The following is a 22,083-nucleotide window of genomic DNA, read 5'->3' as shown; positions in this document are numbered from 1 at the left end:
GGAAGACACAATTTATTCTATTAAAACCACTTGTGATGATATGTGAGAAGGAAAGACACCCTTTTAGCTTTTAAGAAACAAATAATTTCTAGGTTTAGTAATTAGGAAAACAAAACAAACAAAAAAAACATTTATATTTTTAAACTGAGTACACTTCTTGTGGCTTGACTAAAATGTGCAAATGTAATCTTGGAATTTTTTTCTTCAAAGAACCACCACACTTCAAGATGCTAGTAACATAAAAAAACTAAGTATGGACAGAGTCATTCTGCTACTGGTCCATCTGAGTTTTCAGCATTTTACTGAGCTTTCACATCTACTAGGTGAATTACAGATCAATTTGTTTTCAGAAGGCTACTTTGGTGGGTGGTCTGAGTTAATTTTCTTTCTTAATTTCATTTTCCAGAACATTCAGAGTTTTCTTTCCATTTTCTGTGTTGAACTTAGTGCTTTCACAGCACCACAATAATGTAATATGGAGTACTTGTTCTATTTCTTCCTGTATTGAGCATAGTTTTACACACAAACTGATCATACACAAAACCACAAGAAGCATATCTAATTTGAGCTTGGCCCTAACTCTCCTGCCTTTAACAGTTTTGTATATAATTGACATACTATGACCCTTTAAAGAATATTTCTTACACTTGACCCTCTTAATAATTTCATGGGAGTCTCTCCGTTCTCTTTGCATTCTTATCAAATGCTTTCACTCTGACCAATCAACATGCCCTCAGATCATTTGCATTAAACAAAACAAAGCCATTTTATCTAATTAAAGTTCTTGCTTTGTCTACAGTAATGTTGATAGAGACTTCACAAAACATATTGTTGTGAGCACAGTTAAATTCAGGGATTATGGAAATACGCTCTAACAAACATAAATGCGTGAAAGTGTCATTTTGTACATCATGCACCGTGGTAACCTGTGAATTAACAGGAAATCAATGCAGGGGTGCACCCTGAATGGGAAGACAAAGCTGGTAAGTATTTGTGAGCTGCTTTTATTTTCTGTCCAAAATTTTAAAACATCATATACAAGGAATGAATTCTATCAGAATCAAAATATGCATCCACATTTTTCAAACATCATAACAACAGAGCAGTGCCTTTCATGGGATGCAAATCTGTTTCTCCAGAGTCTCTTGATATGCTGAGTTGGTACATGGAATAGATAAAGCCAGAGTAACACTAACGCACAGGCAGGCTAAGGAAACTTTCATGATGGCAAAGGCTATCTTTAAATCATAACCTGAGCTGAGCTGATGACACAATCATTGCCTGAGTCATCTGAAAACCTGAAACAATGGATCTGAGCATGGTAAACTTAGTCATTAATCTGACAGTGTGTCAGCCTCATGACTTAAAAGGATGAGGAGAGGGACAGCAGGGATTCTGCCACTTCAGCAGACAACTCCATGGGTGGAGCATGAGCAGAATAGTACAGTAAGCCTGACTCAGTCTCTAGCAGATGTATTCCTGATGTTTCAGCAACATGAGTGAACGTTGCACTCAGGACACCCAAAGCCTGTCATATTCAATAAGGAAATGGCATCTCTTACTGCTTCTAATGGTGAGCAACAATGCAGAGGAGGAATCAAATGGCAGAGAAGCAGAAAAGGAGAGGAACCAGGGTTTAAAAACAGGGTTTTAAAACCTCACACGACCTAAATAAATACTAGCACTGACATATCTGATTTGGGGCTGTCATGCAAGGGGAGCCTAGTCTTTAGACAAACAGTGTCCACCCTTAACCTCCTGAACTATCAATTTTCCTCATTTAATACTGCAGAAAGGTTATGTTGCAGTGCCCTGTGCTTCCTCACATTTAAAGTTAGGGTAGCCAAGGGCAACAAAGACTCCTTCCTCTCCAGCCTGATAGCAGAGCTCTTCCTTCCTTTTGTTCACATGAAGAACAAACACTGAGTTGAACAATAACAGTGGATGCTTCATTATGATGCTCTCTTGGGCACGCAGCCTTGGTTAGCATTATCTTACCACTTGGTTTTGTTTTGAAGGAAACCCTGAATGGTCCCTTCAACTGCTGGTGTTTCAAGATCAACATTACCTCTACTTCCTCTGTTTTCAAGTTTCCTTATTTTGCCAACAGTATGTGGCACTATGGAAAACAAAAAAAAAAAGACACCCCAACAAACTGAGACTTGCCAGTCTGAGGCAAGCAGTAACAGAAGACCAATTAAAACTAGCTTTTTCCAAAGCAGTTAAGCTACTGATTCTGAGCACTATGGAAAAATAACCCCACCAAACCAAGAACAAAGAAACCCAAAACAACTTAATCCTTGGCAACTATTAAAGGAAGTGCATATGAGGAACACAGTTGAGGCCTGGAATATACTTTATTTGAAAACATCCAGGCATCTGTTCACACTTCCTGAAACCAACGTCAGCAGCAGACCACTCTCTGTCACATCTCCTACTTTACGGTCAAAAAGGCCTTTAGTAATTTAACAAAATCCATACCTCTGATCTGGTACAGACAGATGGTGAACCCAATTTACCACTTGTGCATTCCTGCAGACTGGACAAAACTGGACTTGCTCTGATTTCTGTCCATCACTTAGGAATCTTTCCTAGGGCATGACAAGTCTTTCTAGTGAAAATCAAACAGTGCCTTGGGTGTCTGCCCGTCCTTGCTACTGCCACTGTAGGTTGGAGACTACGGGTCAATTGTGTGACCACTCATTCCCCAGTTCAGCCTAACACACATTTGAGAGGAAAAAAGGGGAGTAAACGTGTTTTTCAAAGAAAATAAAGTATTCTGGATGAATAAAAGTTACCTTTGTTAAACTCCAATAAAGTCCTAATGAGTATTACTCAGCTGGAACGACTGAAGTGATAAGCAAGGGAACAAAGTTGTAGGGGAAGGAGGGCTGAAAGGCAAAGAAGAAACAACATACCTTTGAACTCTGCTGTGCACCCCATGAGGCCCTGCCTCTCTATCAAATATGAAGGTGGCTAGGATCATATTACAGAACTATCAAATCTATGCTTTAACCATCCTGATTTAGCGGTTTTGGCTTCTGCTACCACATTAGAATACATTGGCTTGATTTTCAAAGGTAACAAGCACCTACAGCTCCCACTGCCTTTGGTGACAGCTGCAGCTCTAAAAATCAACTTATTCAGAAGAACTGAAGGAAAATAAAAGGTCTGTTGTGTGAAATAGAAGAGCTTAAACACTGCTGATTGGTGGTATATGAGTCCCATCCCTTTTTAAATGAATTTCACTTCATGTTTTGTTTGGTTTTCCTGTTGATGTATCCTGCACCCTCCAGTGCTAAGCTGGTGGGATCCCACATACTTTTCCTGGCATGTGGTGTTTAAAATAAGAGACCTCAGCAATCGGATATCCTCAGCATTTCCAGCTATTGAACACAATCATGAGTGTTGTGATCCAATTTCAGAGCAGAAGAGGAAAGATACACAGTAATATTCTCCCTGTGCTGGTATGGGCAGACAAAAGAAAACTAGGCAAACAGGATGTTCTGCTCCTCTGTGAACTTCAGCAAATGCCATGGCAGACAGGATATGGTCTACAGACTCACAGCTGCAATGTATGTGCCTGGCTGCCCAATACCTTGCTTTAGGTTCACTCACAGCACAAATACGGCACGAAGTAAAAGATGCAGTGTGCAGTTCCCACCTGACATGCCTCAAGACTGAAGTCCTTTATCAAGCATATGCAGCCTGAAGGAGGAATGGGATGTTTTCTATATGTTACTAAGTAAGGATCTCATTCCGAAATTCACTCAGAAATCTTTAGGAGTGCAATACTTGGTGTTCACAACTTCAGATACCAGCCCGCTTATTCTAAGCCTATTCACTGAGTAGTAAGACATATCTCAGCCAAGGTCTCCACAACAGCACACAGCACTCTATTCAGCCTACTTGATAGCACTCCAATATTCCCCAACATTTTCTAGAAACATCCCTCCTCACATCTCTGCTGTCGCTGGAAAGTGCACCTGCACAGGGCACTGTATGCGAGATTGTTTCTGTAATGGAAAAACTAGGAAGTTTAAATGGAAATGAGATTCCGTGGACAATAAAGCAAAATCTTTCCAACAGCAATATCTCTTCTTGAACTGCTAATTGTAATATCATTTGCCTTTGCTTCCTCTTCATCCCTGCAGTTATACATGTGCTGCCTCACCTCCTTTGAAGCCTAAGGCAGACCCTCTAGGGTTATTCAGGTGGCAAACCAAGGAACATCCAGGCTCTAGCAAATTGCTGACTAAAGTTGTTGGTTCTTTCATCTCTATAATCCCTGGTTAACTTATTCTGGCCCTGACATTTAATCTCACAAATTTTTCAGGGGTCTTCACAAAACTGAATGACAAAGGACAAGATTCTGGTTTCACTGAGGAGCAGTGATAAAGTTCAAAGGAACATTGCAGAAAATACTTCACAGTAGCAGCCCAATATTATTAATTTTAGGGAATGACTGTAATGAAAAAAAGCTTTTGAAGTAAACTGTTTGCTGAGAGGGTTTATCATGTCTGTTTCTATTAAAATGCTATATATTCCTATTCCATCTTATCCAAACAGACTTAAGGTTATATGAGAAGATCATTTAAATCTGTGATTACTTCAGTTTCAAAGACAGGGCAAGTCAACACATCAGATGCAGAGAGATACCTGAGGTTGTTCTGGGTGTGTTAATTATTCTGGAAACAGAGAAAGTTTCAAAGAAAACAGTACTGGGACCAAAGCAGTGGAAGGCCTATTTGTAAAGCATTATCCCTGTGCTAGTACATTCCCCCTCAGGCAAAGTTTCTAGTTTAGATGAAGTGCTATTCAAGTGTGCTTGTCTACACAGAATTGCACTCTGGAGACTTCCAGGTTTAGACTGTAGGTAACTGTAGGATCTCCATAGCACTCTCCCCTCCCCAGCACAGGGAACAATAAATTGTCCCTTTGGCAAACAGGCTGTACAGTCAGAGATTTTACAAGATTTTAACATGGAGAATACATGAATACCTACAGCTAAAGAAAAGTTGCATGTATTACCAAGGTTAAGTCATTTGGGTCATAGTCCTCTCTTGCTAATTATCATTTCACAAGATCAAATGACAGTAGTGATGGCGTCACCAAATATGCTAGTGGAGAAGCCAGAACAGACATAACTTTTGAGGATAACAAGAGAAATCTAGTTGTGCCTACACGAGAAAGGAATAAATCACAGTGAGACCTAATTGCCTTTTACTTTCATAAGCTGCACACAAAAGCATGAGACTTTACTCTGGCTGAAAAACATGTTTTTGAACAGAATTTTTTTTGGCTTCCTACTCATGACTGTGTTCACTTAAGAACATTAAGTCCATTTTAGGTACATTTGACCTTATTCGACAAATCTGTAGCTTGAAAGATGTAACAGCTACATTAAATCCCGGCAATTACTAGTAGAGTCTTGGTATTTTATTACAATGTTCAGTTCCCAGAACAATATATTGTCACAAATCACAGATAGTACCTCTAATCAACAGACAATTTCAGTCCTTATGTTAAAAGCCTTTTAGAAAAAAGGCCATTTGCTTTAGCACTATGCTGAAAAACCCAGGGGAGCAACCCACTTTGATCAGGAATTCATTAGAGAGCCTGGCAAAGAGCTTTCTCTGAAGTGAGATCATTTTGTCCCAGGAAGCCTATGCCAGCCTTGAGAAGAGAGGAACAGATTTACACTCTTCAGCTCATTGTTTTAACAACACTGGATTAAAAGAAATTAGTTTTGTTTCACGCTTGTGTAAATGAGAACAGATCTGACCCACTGCTTACACTAAGGTTTTTTGCATATTACATTTAGTAGAACTTCAGACAAATGAAATGCTGGCACTTCAGCTGCACTCTATCAAAGCATTTAGGGACATGTTTGGCTTTCAGTGCAAGGCAGCAGTACTGCATCTTCAGTATCTCTATAAGCATCTTCAGAAATGAGCAGATAATTCAAGACACTGTGCTAAACTGGATTTATCCACCATAATATCCTCTCACAAGTTAAGCTCACAGCAAAAAGTATGGCCAGAAGCTTTACTAATCTGCTATCTACTATGCTACTATATGGAAGTTCATCTTTGCAGACAGAAGCATTTAATTTTATTGAAACGGCAGGGTTTTTTTGTTTATACTGGTCTAAACCCAAGATGCCTCTAGTTTTCCTTCACCATTAAAATATTTTCCTTCTCCCTCTCTTCATTAACATTTTTAGTTGGTTCTGCATCTGCGCTTTGTTTCTCTGACCTCCTTCATTTGATAGCCACGGAGTTTGGCTACTCTAGCAAGGCTTTGCCAATGCTGCTGCAGAGCAGTAGAGCAGTTCCCACAAAGCCATCCTGTGAAAGACACCCTCACCCAAGCAAACACCATTCCTGGGTCAGGTTTAGTAACCCATTCCTCAAAATGAACTGCCCGAACAAAAGGACGTTTTCGTTGATGTCAGCTACATCTGTACAGGAGATGTTGCTGTCACTGGGATGATGGGAGTTTCATTTTTTTCACATGCCTTACTGCCAGGATAGACCTAACCTGACTGATAGTGCTTTTTTCTCCCATTATTACTAACCTGTTAGAAATAGCATGAGACTTTCAGTGTCCTGTGGGGAATACAGCAAAAACGGTTCCACCCTACAGAGATCCTAACAATGATCAGTTCATCTTTATGCCTCCAATAGAGCTGGAAATCACCAGTGGCACTGCAAATCTGTTACCATCTCAATAGCAATGCACAACTCTATTCCCATTAATCTGTCTTCCACCCATTCACACATCAAGTACAACCCTGCTTCATTTTACAGGTTATATCCATATTGCTTCAGAGAAAGGTCACTTTATAGTTACAGTTCTTCAATAGAATAAAAGCTTTTGATGCAGTAAATAATTGCCTTTTACTGTTCAAACCCACACAATACAATACAAATAATGCTGCCCTTTCTTTCAGAATTCCCTTTCTACCTCACTACTCGATTCTTTACAAAATAAAATGAGGCACTTTTCACTTGCTTCAGCCACATAAATTACTTACAGCACTTTGGAGACAGTTTGCCATGCTGCACTACAAGCCCAGACCCTATGCCATTTTGAGATCAAAATGAGCCTCTTTCATTACTTTAGGGACAAATGAAACTAATGTACCAAGGTTTCCATAGATTTAGCTGTTACTAGAACTTTTCCCCTAGTACTGTGAAACCTAGCAAACTCTCTTTTAAGTGCCAAATTCTTTTGTTTCTACTTATCAGAAGTTACCTGCCTCAATAAGACATTACATGCAAGGCGAGCACGTTTGTGTTCAGACAGATTATGTGCAGTGGAAAAGAGAGCAGGAGAAAGGGTAGAATAATCAACTAAGTAATCATCCCATCCTGTGGCACAAACTCCAAACTCTTCCCTTTAGCAATACAAGGTATTCTGTCCTTCCTGTGAGTAGTGAGGAGAGCCAGTCAGCATGACACACAAAAGTTTTGAGGTTATATTTACAGAGTTATAACTTTCTTTCAAAAGGAAGAGTAAAACATAGCAAGAGAAATCATAATGCCAAGTACACTCATGAAAAATAGCAACCATTTAACAACAACAGAGCTTTATTTAGCATTGAAGGTCATGAAAAGAACTGAGGCTAAAAGCTGAAGGCAGACAAATTCTAATCTGAAATACAGAACAAGTGTTTAGCAGCAAGATAGCTAAAACTTGAAAACACTATCAAGGCAAAGCAGGAACTCACATTTCTTGATGTCTTCAAACAAAAGTGAGTACCTTTGTAAAAGACACGATTCAGCGTAATGTAAGCTACCAGGTAGCTGAAAGAAACATGTATGACATATGGGAGGTCAGTTTGGATAAACTGCTCATTCTACCTATCTTACAACCCTATGAAAAGAAATCACTACTCGAAAGCAAGTTCTAGCTCACTAATATAATTTGCCTTATGTTTCCAGTGCTTCTGAAAGTGAAGAGCAATGTTAATCACTTAGTTAAAGCATTCAGTGAAAAGTCCCACTAGACTCTTCAGTTGGCAAGCAGCCACCGTGTTCCCTGTCTTCTTTCACAACACCATCCTCTTGGTAACAGAAGGCATTTACTTAAGTAAGATGGAATGAGACTTCCACAAACAGCAGAGTTATCAGTTGCTATTAGCTAGGCTTGTTGCTAGCTTGTATTTATGTCCCAGAACACCACTGCTTCTAAAACTAGACTCAGGTAATCACCCACAGAATACAGATTAAAACTGACATCAGTTTATTCAGCCTATGTTTTTTGCATATGTGTGTGCAAGGCTAAGTGGCATCTTATAGTTCAGCTGACCTAACCCAGTATGTGCTACATTCAACTTCAACAAAACTACAACTAGGCAAGAACAGCTCAGAATCTCTTCTGACTGTTACACTAGGAACAGAATTACCAGCTAATAATTTCCAATCAAACCAGAAATTATATCACTGCCAATGAGAAAAATCATTTTATGACTTGCACTCTTAACTAATCTGTAGCTTTTTATTATTATTTTTCTTTTTGACAGTAAAACTGCACTCACTTTAACTGGCATATTGAAATAGGGAAGCAACAGCAAGTTCTTAAACAGCATACACAAGTTGACAATTAAGCTTCCAATATTTTGCAGTGCTTGGATCCACACTTCTGCCTCTTTGTCTAAGATCTCTGCAAAATAAAGATCTGCTGTCAGACTATTCTGCACTCACAACTAGGTTTATTACAGAGTGTCACTGTACAGCAAGGCAGTACATGACATGACATTGTATTGCAATGTAAAGGCAACTGAGGGATATTTTTGGGTTTGCAGTCCACTCCTTCCATAGCACAGAGCATACTGAAGCAAAAAAAGAGGAGACTCAAGAGTTTCCTTGCTAAATCTCTGACTTGCTTTTGAATCATCAAATTTAATTTCTTTAGTCTGAAAGTGGAAATAAAAGAGTGAGTGAGTAAACGGATTCTCTTCATCCCTGAACATTTAAAGTTTATAAAATCAAAGAAGTTTTCTCCATGGCACCCTTAGGCAGAGGGGAGATCTCCTCTGACAATAAAAAAGAAGCAGTTCTGCCTTCACTAGAGTCTCCTCCAAAAACTTCTATGCTTGCACAGGCCATGAGATGCAAAGATACCAGGGAAACAGAACAGCGATTTACATTGACAAAGAGGATTTTGATACACTCCTCCAAATGGGGCAGCATTACCATCTTAATAGCCTTTTGCTCTCAGCCCTCTTCCTGAGGACGCTGGAGATTTTTGCGAATGGAGAACAGTTCCGCTTCTCATTTTAACTGCAACAATAGCAGAAGGGCTCCTTAAACTGCATCAAATAGCAGTCTGTGAAATCCCTAACTAGCCGCACTGCCTCTCCTGCCGTTTTATTATCCTCCAGTCCACAGAACAAAGAGGGGGAGAACTACTCTTTTTTTTTTTTTTTAGGCTATTCCACACATCCTAATCCCTCAGAGGTGGCAATGGAAATTGCTTGTGGAACTGTTAAATCACACTTTCACTTTGTCTTTCATTCCCCATTCACCCTCGCTAATCAAGGAGCTTCCAGCCACATTTTCCGATATCAATTTGTTTATGGCCTATTGGTTAATGGTCCCGGGATGGGACCCCCTGCGTAAAAAGAAAGAATCCTGGGCACTTCAGCCAGCTGCTGCTTCTCACCAGTTCCCACACCCATCCACTTGTTCCCATCAGCCACACTGAATGTGCTCACCTCCTGACACCAACTGAATTAAACAACAAAGCCTGAATGGGAGAGTTGCCTTTGCAGTCAGGCTGCGGGACAGATTCCACTTGTTAGTGCTACATGATGTCTCTTAAGCAGCAATGCAGAGATATTCCCTCACTGGCTGATCCATGGCGAGTTACCTGACTGTCATCTTACCTTGTATCCAGCTTCTCTTTGGAAGGAAGCACCAACTACAACTCTCAGGAAAACTCTAGCTTCTCTTGCACAAGGCAGCCTGGTGCCACTTTCTGCATCTAATCCAAGCCAGCCATTTCCTGGTGATTTGCTCACTTCCTTTTTCCACAGAAATAATGATCACTGAAATGTGGGACGAGAACATGTAATGTTTACTTTGCACAAGCCAGGGAGATGGCTCACATGTAAGTGCTTACAAGTCTCTGTAAAACTGTCTGGGGCACATTATCAGGGGAACCATGCCCTTCCTTGCTACCCATGTTGGAGAAAAATACCTGAAGTAGAAACATAATGGTGTAGTCAAAGTAATAAAAGGCTCATACAAAGACAAGCTTCTAGCTGCCTTTCAAAACGTACAAAGAATGCCTGATACTGAGATATTATTTACTTAAAGAAATCCAAACTCGTATCTCACCTGTCTTTAGAAAAATGGCAAATGATGTTTTAAATTTACACCCCAGAAACATAAAGATATAGGGAAATCAGCAATCGCCACACTCCTAATACAGTGAAATCCTTCTATCAGAGAATGCTGTTCCATCATCATTAAGTGTAAACAGGCCCATTTGTTCTTTAAAGGTAGGGTTCAGTCCTGGTAAAGCTATATTCATGGCTCACAGAAAAGAACTGAAAAAAATAAACATCCTCTCTGAACAAATGCTCTCTGTTTCTGAAATGGGAAAACTTTCTTTCCCAAAGTTTCACTACATTAGTGCCTGAGGACAGAGCAGGAAACTGATTTTTTTTATAATGACCAGAAACATCTATACAACCCAGAAGACATCCACAGAAGACATCCAAGATAGAAAAGTAGCTTATCTTCAGCCCTACACTGAAACTAAACATGTCAAGACCAACTTTTGCATGTAACCTCAGTTAAAACTAATAAAATTTTTTTCTAGTTCCTACAGACTTTTACAATTACTGCTACCAAGTAAGGCAGATCAAATGCCCAAAATGCTAAGAATACACTGAGTATAGTATCCAAAGGCTTAGAAACACCAGATGGACCCCTCTCCCCATTATCATTATGTAGATGTATCAAATGGAAACAAAAACACACCACAAAACACTTTTGCTTCTTTTGTTTTCTGACATTTTGCATCACCTGAGATGTAATCACATTGAGTCAGTAGGAAATACAAATGTCATTGGTATGGTACAGCCTGTTTGAAGGTGAAAAACAATGCAGTCAGAAAGAACTGTTCACATCCTTTAAAATGTCCATAGTCACTCATGGGATCAGTGATTCCCAGTCACTGGAACCTGAGAAACAGCTATACTCACTTTTCTACTGCTGTGGCTGAATATCACACTGTCTCTTCTGAACAAAAGCTGACAGGCACTGACTAGTTTTATTTAGTTTGTTAAACTGACGCAGCAATAAGGAGCCAGGCTGCGTATCAACAGACAGCAACTCAACAGAATTGATCCATCAGTGTCTGTCAAAAAGTAAGGATGTTTATTGGGATAAATGGGGAAAAGAAAGGAAGAGCTGAACTTCTTTCTTTGCTGTGGTCTGAAAGTATGTGATTTAGGACACGGTCACAAGGAATCCTAGTTCCCTGCCATCATGGTGGTTATATCCAGCTTGTCAGTATACTACTTCATATCCTAGAGAATCTGAAGATTATTTAAGACCATGGGGCATTAGCGTTAAAGTGATCACAAATAAAGAAAACAGATAATAATTTCCTGTATTTTTACTGATGTTGAGCTACTTGCTCTAGAAGAGACATTTATTAGAGCAGGTTATTCATGATAGATGGATATGTTTTTCCCAAAGAAATCTGTCCCACAGGACCAACATTACCAGAACCATTCCACCTTACCTTGAAGGAAAACAGGGAGCCTTGATTAATAATTTCAGGGCCCATTCCTAGATCCATGGGAATATGCAAAAACTTCGTTTAGTGTAATCCAAGACAAATCAGTAAATGCAGCACAAGGCTGCCCTTGTCAACCAGACTGTTTAAATGTGTGGGGCTTTAATTAGGCATAAATAGCAACATTTTCAACAATAGTTGCTGTTATCTACATTCAGTCTGCTTAAAATACTAATTAAAAAGGCAAAACAACCAATGCTCTGGTCTTACCCTGAAGAACCAAGCCTGATTTCTCAATGGTGTAGAAAAAAGCGGAGAATGGAGCAACAGGTGATTTAGCAACCAGGAGCTGCAAAACAAACATGACATATAAGCACACATATTTATAACACACTGATCAAACCTTAAATCTGTAAAACAATCTCACCATATTTAACTTCCAGAACTAGTAAAGCATGCTTCAGAAATAACATCATAGTTATTGATCTAGCCCTGTCACTTCTAAGTAATTGAGGTCTTCTTATACACATATATAGACCATACTACAATTTTAAAAGGATCCCCAGGTCTTAAAAAACACTGCAATGAAAGCAGTAAATGTTGCTTGTCTTACTGACATCCTGTTAAACTTAATCATTCCTGCTGGTTCAGACTGTTGCATTCAGAGACAATTTTGAGCAAAACTGCTACAGCCACCGTGTATGGCAATTTTTAATTGCCATTAGCCATTCCACAGATATGTTCCCTTGGTTTCTCCAAGAAACCCATTGTTATCCTCCAGACCTGGAAGCAACATGTCCACCCATGGGTCACCACACTACAGATGGTAACATGCCATTGCAAGTATGTGGATGTCCTCTTTTGCAAAAGGGTTATTGACCAAGTGAAAGCTTTACCCAAGGATCGTGTCCTTGGAATACCAAAATAGGAACTGGAATTCCCTTGTGGTGTATAGCACAATTGAATTTAGCTTGGCATTAGGTTGTGTTGGCCCTCCACATTCAGGCCAGAAATATCCCAAGCTCCCTGGCTCCACTACAGAAGAACCGTCCTCTGTGGAAGATGAACTGCAGCAGAGCTCTGGAGACAAAGAAATGGGCTCGTTGGCAGGGTAGGGAACGTGGGACCTGCAGGTGGCAAACTCAAACAAATGTGCCAGGCTTTGTTGCTTGTCTGTTTGATTGCCAAGGACTGCTCCCTCACAGGTTGCCTCAAAATAATCCCCATTCTGTTACACGAACCTACATGAAAGTGACATTTTAAGGACAGATTTAATACATTCCGCCCAGAGTGTGACCAGCACAAACACTGATCTGCTGGTGCCTGTGTGGCCCTGCAAAATGATGATGTCTGGAAAACAGCCCTCTCAGCAGTGGCCGTGTACCCTGGGAGAGCGTTCCTGCCTTCCTGGCCCGAGGACACGGTTTGGGTAAACAGTTTCCCTTCAGATAATGCTGACCTTAAGCAGGTACCTGAAGAGATCCTCTCAGTAGAGCCTGAGCTGAGGACACTGAGCTGACTTGTTGGCTTTCTTTCAGTGCTCTGATTTCATCTATCACATCTGTGAGGCTTTTTGAACAGCGTGCTGTGGAACCATCACACACCTCAGTCTCTAAATTTCCAAAGCCCTGTCAGGTAACTGCACTCTCACAGTCCACAATAGGCAGCCCTCTGTCAGATACATTCAAGTACAGATTTCTTATAACTACAAACAGTAACAATCTCATTTCTAGAGCTCCTAACAGATCCTGCTGGTTTCAAATGATGTAAAAAGAACCCCCATTATTTCCAAAGGTCATGCCCTAATTCTGCCAGACATTCAAGCATTAGTAAGGGTCACTGCAAATGAATTTTAGTTGGTGGTGCCTAACAATCAGTGGGGAAACACTGAGCAGGTTTTACAAAATCCAAGAGAGACTACAGGAAAGCAACAATTTCGTGCTCACCCAAGCTGCTTACATTTCCCTGCAAAGTCAGACAGTATTGAATCACTTCACAGACATACAGGACCGGGACATTTATTCCTAAGAGTAAGAATAACAATATCAAGACCAGAAGTTTGAGCTCTGCAGTGTCTTTAAGTATCCAGAGGATTTGGTAGCAAATTCTGCTGTAGCATCACAGCTCATGTGACTTTCTTGTAGCACTTTAAATGCTAAGGGTGTCTGCAGAGTAGGTAGGTTTCATTTGTATTTGTATGTAATCTGCAGACAGGACCATGCTTAGATGCTTAGTCTTGCAACTCTTTCTCATCTGATTCTGATACAGGCTGAATAAACAAAATCCTCATATCTGCTTCTTCAAATGTAACCATTATTACCTGTAGCTAGCTAACAGTTTTATGGTTTTCAGCATTTAAACCAAACATAATCTTCCTTCTTCTTTGAATATGAAAAATAAAGGCAGGTATGTAAAGACCACAAATACATCCAGAAAACATCAGACCAGTCCAAATGTCAGTGTTTTCCTTTCAGCCATATGAAGATGGCAAAACCACCTCAGGATGTGACTTAAATACCCCAAGTAGGAAAACTGCTGTGGTTGCATTTTCCTCTCTTCCATGTTAATTACCATTCTGTCTGGGCTGATCTTCTGGAGAAAAGAGGGGCACATCATATCCTGCATCCCTGATGCACCCTGACAAAACCCAAATTCTCTTGCCTGTCATTATCCCCAGAGCCAGCACTTCCCACTAGCACAGCAGGAGGGGGACTCTGCCAGGAGGAAAGAAGAGTTAAGTTGAATGCCTCCAGGTGCTTTGCACGCTCCTCACCTCTGAAAACATTAGGGGGAGTATGGGTGGAAAAACTGTGCAAATACTCAGGTAGAATCTCCCACAACAGTTGGATGTTTAATTCAAAAGACACAAAGCGAAACAGTTACAAATCTGAAGTCTAAGGTCAAATTTTTGGCATTCCGTGCGCTACTATGCACATAAATACTAACCTACATGTGCACTAGGCACAGTTACACATGTACATGGATAGACATTCAAATAACCCTATGTACATTCTGTTGCTGCATTTTTATGCAGTTACAACATCTGCATAACTAAGTATAGCAATGAAAAAATATAATAAATCACATTCTTTCAGCAGCACATCATAGGGCCCTTCTCAAAGGCTGCTGCCTTTCACAGATGCACAGCTACATCTGAGGCTCTGGATTAGCTTCCTTCTTAGTGAAACAGGAACAGCTCAGAATATTCAAAGGTATTGCTTAATTTTGAATGTTTGCTTACTGATTAAAAATAACCTTTAAAGTACGATTGCGTATTTCAGAACCAGGTAGAGCACAGAGAATTCTCTCTACAATAGTATAACATTTTTTAAAAGAGAAGTAACTATGTATTTAGATTTGTTTTTCAACCAAAGAGAAAAAACTGTAAAAGGTCATTGCAAACCATCCTCTAGTTGGAATAGTCAACACAAAATAGGTTCTTACATACAGACAAGGATCCCATAAAGCATAGACGGAAATATACATATAAAAAAAGAAAATGATGTTTTGAAGGACAGGAAGTGGAGGTATAAAGGAAGAATTACCAAAAATCAAGGTAATGTTGACCGTGGAAAGATTATTAACAATATTAAAAAGGAAATAAAAGTTGAAGTTATCATGAAATTACACTGGATAGTGATTAAATGGATTCTAGATATAGCTGAAGAAATAATCAGTTTTCTACAAGTAGGACGATACTGGAAAAGAAGAAAAGGAACATAATGGGAATTATCTATATCACATAGATATAAAAATAACAAATGAATGGAAAGAAAACTCCAGGAGCTTAGCACATTCAGCAGAAAGTAGATAATCTCTATCAGAAAAACACTGCAAGAATCAGCATATGAATCTAGGTTTGATAGCTAGTGTTTGTCATGTGTCTATGAATTTGAAGAAGACAACAACATAACTGAAAAGCAGCAAACACAGTCCTCAAAGGGAAGGGAAAAAAAAAAAACTAGTGAGTTGAGCCCTGCAACCTGATTTGAGTACCATGCAGGGCTTTAGAAGAAATTTTGAAGTGAAGAATAACACAACTTGGATGTAGGACTCAAAGCCATACTAAGCAAGTTTGCTGATGATACTAAACTGTGAGGAGGTTTTGACTCCATTGAAGGCAGGGAGGCCCTGAAGAGAGACCTTGCAAAATTGGAGAGATAGGCCATCACCAACCATATGAAGTTCAACAAAGGAAAGTGATGGATTCTGCACTTGGGATGGGGCAACCAGGGATGTTCGTACAGACTAGGGAATGAGATGCTGGAAAGCAGTGCCACAGAAAGGGATATGGGGGGTCCTGGTTGATGGCAAGTTGAACATGAGTCAGCAGTGTCCTGGCAGCCAGGAGGGCCAACTGTGTCCTGGAGGCATCAGGCAAAGCATTGCCAGCCGGTCGAGGGAGGAGATTGTCCCGCTCTGCTCTGCACTGGGGCAGCCTCACCTTGAATATTGTGTGCCACAATGTAAAAAAAGACATAATGCTATTTCAGTGTCCAAAAGAGGGCCATAGAATCATAGAGTCAGATGGGTTGGAAAGGACCTCTGAGATCAACAAGTTCAACCCTTGATCCACTATCACCACAGTTACTAAACCATGGCACAAAGTGCCACATCCAGTCTCTTCTTAAATACCTCCAGGGATGGAGAATCTACCACCTCCCTGGGCAGCCCATTCCAATGCCTGATTACCCTCTCTGTAAAGAACTTCTTCCTAACATCCAGCCTAAACCTCCCTTGACAGAGCTTAATACCATGCCCTCTTGTCAATAGCTGCCTGGGAAAAGAGACCAACCCCGACCTGGCTACAACCTCCTTTCAGGGAGTTGTAGAGAGTGATGAGGTCTCCCCTGAGCCTTCTCTTCTCCAGGCTAAACAACCCCAGCTCCCTCAGCCTTTCCTCAAAGGACTTGTGTTCAAGTCCCTTCACCAGCCTGGCTGCTCTTCTCTCGACCTGCTCCAGCACCTCAATGTCTTTCCTGAACTGAGGGGCCCAGAACTGGACACAGTACTCCATGAGGATGGTGAGGGCAAGCTGGATGAGGCTGAGATCAGACACTTGGCTTGTTCAGCCTGGAGGAGACCTCTTTGCAGTCTACAACTTCCTGTAAGGGAAGTGGAGGGGAGGGTATCGATCTCTTCTCTCTGGTGACCAGTGACAGGACCTGAGGGAAAGGTCTGAAGTTGTGTCAGGGAAGGTTTAAGTTGGATAGTAGAAAAAAGTTCCTCACCCAGAGGGCGGCTGGGCACTGGAACAGGCTCCCCAGGGAAGTGGTCACAGCACCAAGCCTGACAGAGTTCAAGAAGCATTTGGACAACTCTTCAGGCCAGGAGCTGGACTTGATGATCCTTGTGAGTCCCTTCCAACTCAGGATATTCTATTATTCTATGAACTAAAGACTTGGAAAACAGGGTAAAACAAAACATGGATGTCATGTCAGACATACCTGACATCCTCCTTTGATTTTTTTTTAGCAATCTCATCTAAATTTGAACTGATCTCTTTGGATGTCTGTAAAGCTTTTAACACTGCTAAATGGGAACTGATAAAGAAGAACACAAGCATAAGCATAGAAGCTGTATGATAAAAAGGGAAACAGTCAGTTATTGAAAAGAAGACACTTCCTGGGTATATTAGTACCTCATAAGATCATTGACCCATAAGGTGATGTTGCCAAGACAGTGGCGGATCCAGTTGTACAGCACACCACCACATACACCTGGGAAAACCAGGGATATGTGGGTGTTTCTGTACAAGCCACCAGCAAGTCTTAATCTGGAAGAACATGTACTGTACAGGTCATTCATGAACTCAAATTGCAAGAGGTGGGCTGCATGCTTGTGAGAAGAATGGAGTGTTCCTCTGAGATGCCACTAGAAAAAAGTTAGCTCAGGGAACCTAGCAAAAATGGAGGCTGACTGTGTCCATGTGTGTAAATGAATGGGGAGAGGGAAAATGAGAGAATGGAGCAGGAAGAAAGAAAAATGTTTCTCCCACTGACAACACTGGCAGAAGAACAAACATGCAGCCATGAAGACATTTTGGCTGGAAATCTTTAAGAACATAACCATCAGTAAAGTGAGATTCTGGTAGAGCATTCAGCTCAAAGAGGCAAAGCTAAAAACGTTAATATTTGTCAGAATAAAATATTTATGAAAGGGATATCAAGCAGTGCCTAAGGTGCATTGCACGATCTATTATTAAGTCTATCAAGTCCTATATCTTTTATGCTGATAGAACTGACAGAGTTGAAAATAGTACATACTAACAATGTCCTTTGATGGTTCACATGCAACTAAGAATCTCTGAGGTGAATAAACCAAGAAAAAGTTGCTGCTTTTTAAATGTAGAATTTGGAACTTAAAATCTCTTCTGCTCCTCTCCTTGTGGAGAACAGGAGGGGTCTTCCAGGATAATTCTGACGCAGACAGCACAGGTAGAACAGGCATTTCTAAAACTCACATATATTTAACTATATGTCTTGATTCAATTCACACCTGGCCAAAAACTGGAGAGAGTATAGAAAGATATATTATCTGGACACTGATCTGAATCAGAATTCTTTAGCAACAAGCTGAAACACAAACATCTTTCCACAGTCTTATTTTTCAAAACTTAAGATCAAGAAACTAAATCTTCAGTTCAACATAAAAGAATTCCTTTTTTGCTCGAGGAAAAGAAAGGAGAAGTCCACTAATGTTCTTGATGTATGTAAAGGAATTTCTGCTGTTTCCTAGCCAGATAAGCAAAACACACACCCTTAGTGATAAGTGCTATTTAGTCACAGAATCAAAGATGAAATATAGACCTCATCAGACATTTTTTCCTATTAACATTTCAGTGCAGTCAAAATTTACACTAAAAGTAGTACACATTTTGAGATGAGTAAACAGTAATGGTACATAATAATCTAAAGAAATTAACAGGTATTTTGATTACAAAATTATTTTTAAATAGTGAAATTAATAGAAAATAGACATAGAAAATTAATAAAATAATATTTAGTCTTTCTAATTCATCCTATGTATGATACTTTTGGAATGCTATCCGTGGGCAACCCATGAACTTCTGGAATGGAATGTAAAATCCAGATACAGTTATTCTTACACTGCTGTCCCTACAAAATGAGAATGATAGAGATGGATGAGAGAAGTTAAAATCAAGGCAATTTCAAGTTTTGCCAAGTCCTACCTCTACAAAATGTTGAAAACTTAGTTTCCTTTCTTTCCTTTCTAGCATCACATTTCCCTGTCGAGGTGTTTGTAATAATTATCTATTATTTGACAACAATGGAGAATAAACATTAAAGAACTGAAATATTATTTCTGCCATGAGGCATGTTAAGAATACAAAGGTGCTATGAAAGATGAAATATTTCACCTTGATGAAAAGTGAATAGAAACTGGATAGATGCCATTAGATTAGATAAAGGAAGATGAATGAGAGACAGGTAGAACAATTGAGAAACAAAAGGCTTGGAGAGAATTGATGATGACAGCAGAAAAAGTGTACATTAAACTTTGCTTTTTAATTAGGAAAAGCATTTTTATTAACACAATTTATTGTTTATAGGCTTTATGGAAGACATGAATCACAGAAAATAATTGCTGAAGCCCAGCAGAAAATACTAATTATTGGTACAACATCCCCTGTCAATAGCATGGAAAGTGATGAATTGGAAAGTGTATTGGATGAACTTTCAGAAGTAGTCTGATTCCAGAAATCAAGCCAATGTCCTACCAAAAAAAAAAAAAAAGTAAGGAAGATGAAAGAGTCTTCTATCAAATCAGTTATGAAAATGCCAAAATGATAAACTACCATACAGTGAAATAATAAGATGATTTTGACTGAGCTATGAGCTCTCACATGATAAAAAAAAAATTATAATTATATTTTATAATGGAAAATGAATTATTTCAACAAAACTAATGGACTAAGATATTTCAATGAAATACTTGAGAAAATCAGTTGTATTGCCTTTTAATACATCATTTCCATTTAGACTGGAATGACAATCAGTGTCATCCCTATTTTTTTGCAGAGACTATTACATGAAATTGGTTCTTAGGAATGACTGAGGAACATGAACAAAGCTATCTGAAGACTCTTTTAAGGTATGTCAGCTTCTTATCAGTGAATGGGTTCTTTTTATTTTGTTCTGTGTCAAGTCTTTCCTTACCTTTCCTTTTCTCCTACTATTCTCATCTGTTGTACTGACATGCACTAAGGACAGAATAAAAAACAAACCCACATTTACAGTCAATGCATATTTTGTAATTCAGATCTACAGACTGAATACAAGAGACCTGTGAATGGAGTCTGGCTCTCATTACGCTGGCGGCCCTTACTGAAACAACAGTGGCTTGCTTGGATATTTCGCTAATTCATATTGTTTTCCTATTGCATAAACAAGTATTGCTAATAGTTGTTGCATTTCAGGAGAACTCTTCAGTTACACCACATTCATTCAGAAGAGCATAGCTGAGAACTGAGAAGGCAGCCTACACCATCGACAGCATCACTCAACAGGGAAAAGACTATCTCTCACGGTTTGATTAGACTCATGTACTAATAAAATCAGTGCTAAGCTAAACAAATCTTTCCCATAATTGTGCCAAATTGACTGGGAGGACAATCTTCATGCCAGAATTTCCCTTCTTATTGTAGATTAGAAGTATTGTTTTTTCAGCTGCAACAGAACCCAGGAAAAACCCAGTAAGGAAAACATCAAAGTTGATTTTGCATCAGATATCCCAGCAGACTTCATAATTGTTTTTTCTGCCCTCCCTTCTGCTTCTTCTTGGGCCCAATGTACAGGAATTTGATATATTCTAGAAATTAAAGCAGCAGTCTTTATTCTGCAGATCATTTACTTTTGAGCAGGAGTTATGACCTAGTTCCCAGGGCCAGCTCTCTTTCTCAATCCCAGAGCTCATGCTGCTTCCAGCCCACCAGAAAGGTACCCAAGGAGAGAAGGAAGAGTTCCCTAATGGGCACAAATGCTGCAGTGGCATTAAGGCTTCTCAAAGCACTATACCAGTTGTTTCCTGCTCCCTCTTCACACTGAAGCATCCTTCAGGGCAATGGGATGGCAGGAGAAAAATGGTTGTGTTTTCTGCCAAGCCTTACCAAACACTAGTGCTCATTAGACCTTGGAGCATTCTGAGGCTTCAGTCTCACAACAGGTTCTGATTTGACTTGGGAGATAAATGCCCCTTGCTGCAGAAATAAAAAGTGACCCTATTACCTTTCCATTGTTCTGATGAAAAAAAAAAAAAGTAGTTTAGGTCTCATGCAATCGTTTACTAAGCTTGCAAGATATACCTATAAACAATTTACTGATCACTGACTGCAAATGATTCTTGGGATAACAACATTTTGCTTAGATGTGGTACCCCATTATGCATTTGTGTAAATTGAAGTTGAGAAATACAGTCCTAAAGATTTTATAGCTGATATCAGTACAAAATCCAAATAATATGCTATCAAATCACAATGCCTTAAAAGTAAATCCCTGTAGAGCTTGTTTGACTTCACCAGGGCCTTGTGTTTTCCTATGAAAACAATTATTCCCTGCTTTGCATCTTTGTCCAAATCTGGTTGCAAGGAATTGCAAGGAAAAGCTTTTTATGCAGAAATTTTTGCCTTTCAAGCAGAAGAAAGCTCAGCCACTTGAGCAGTACTGTCTGCACCTGTATGCTTGTCAGTAAGAAAGGCTACAGGCTGGGCAGGCTATGCATTTACTGGGAATAGAGGTAAAACAGACAGGTTGAGGGGAAAAAAATACATGCAGGCATTCTTCAGCCTTCCTAAACATCTAGACCCCACTCATGTATTCTCCCATAAAAAAAAAAATCGGTGGATTGAAACGGAATGCCTAAGATGTCTTGAGCACTAGGGAGTAAACTATGAGAAGTGGTGCTACAAACATTCCTCAGTACTGGTAGTAGATGTGGAGTCCCTACTGCTTTTGTACATGTGAAAAAACAAAACAAACCAACCAAACAAAAAAACAGTCACCATTTGGATTAAAATGATTTCCTAGGAAACTACAATTTCATTTGTGCCATGCACAGCACCTGAGAGATGTGGTTCTCTGGAGTCCAGCTGTTTGAAAGGACTTTCATCAAGGCCAGGTTAATGGGCCACAACTCAATAAAACTCTTTATAGAGCAGTTTAAATGGGTTGTATGTCCCCTTTCCCCACAGGAAAATCCCACCCAGAGGAAACTGTTTAGGAATGAGTTTCCTTTCTACTAATTTAATGAAAAGCAACAATGGAAACTAGAGACACTTTATGAGAGGCATTCCATAAATTCAAA

The 22,083-nt window shown here is 39.7% G+C and overlaps 1 protein-coding gene across 5 annotated transcripts in view; it reads right to left on the bottom strand.

The window, feature by feature from the left end:
* Positions 1–22,083, bottom strand: part of RAD51B (RAD51 paralog B) — a 421,512-nt gene that overhangs the window by 116,987 nt on the left and 282,442 nt on the right. For all 5 annotated transcript variants that reach the window (XR_007631421.1, XM_050335167.1, XM_050335170.1 and 2 more), the window contains exon 10: positions 12,031–12,109. Coding sequence is in view for 4 of the 5 variants with exons in the window: in XM_050335167.1 (XP_050191124.1) it covers positions 12,031–12,109 (79 nt within the window). In the remaining variant the exon portion in view is untranslated. The remainder of the gene's footprint in view (positions 1–12,030; positions 12,110–22,083) is intronic.

This window comes from Myiozetetes cayanensis, unplaced genomic scaffold (assembly GCF_022539395.1).
Source record: "Myiozetetes cayanensis isolate MyiCay16 unplaced genomic scaffold, myiCay2020 scf6-25, whole genome shotgun sequence".
Taxonomy (NCBI): Eukaryota; Metazoa; Chordata; class Aves; order Passeriformes; family Tyrannidae; genus Myiozetetes; species Myiozetetes cayanensis.
The sequence above is the reverse complement of the archived record's forward strand: the minus strand, read 5'-3'. Positions and strand labels throughout refer to the sequence as shown.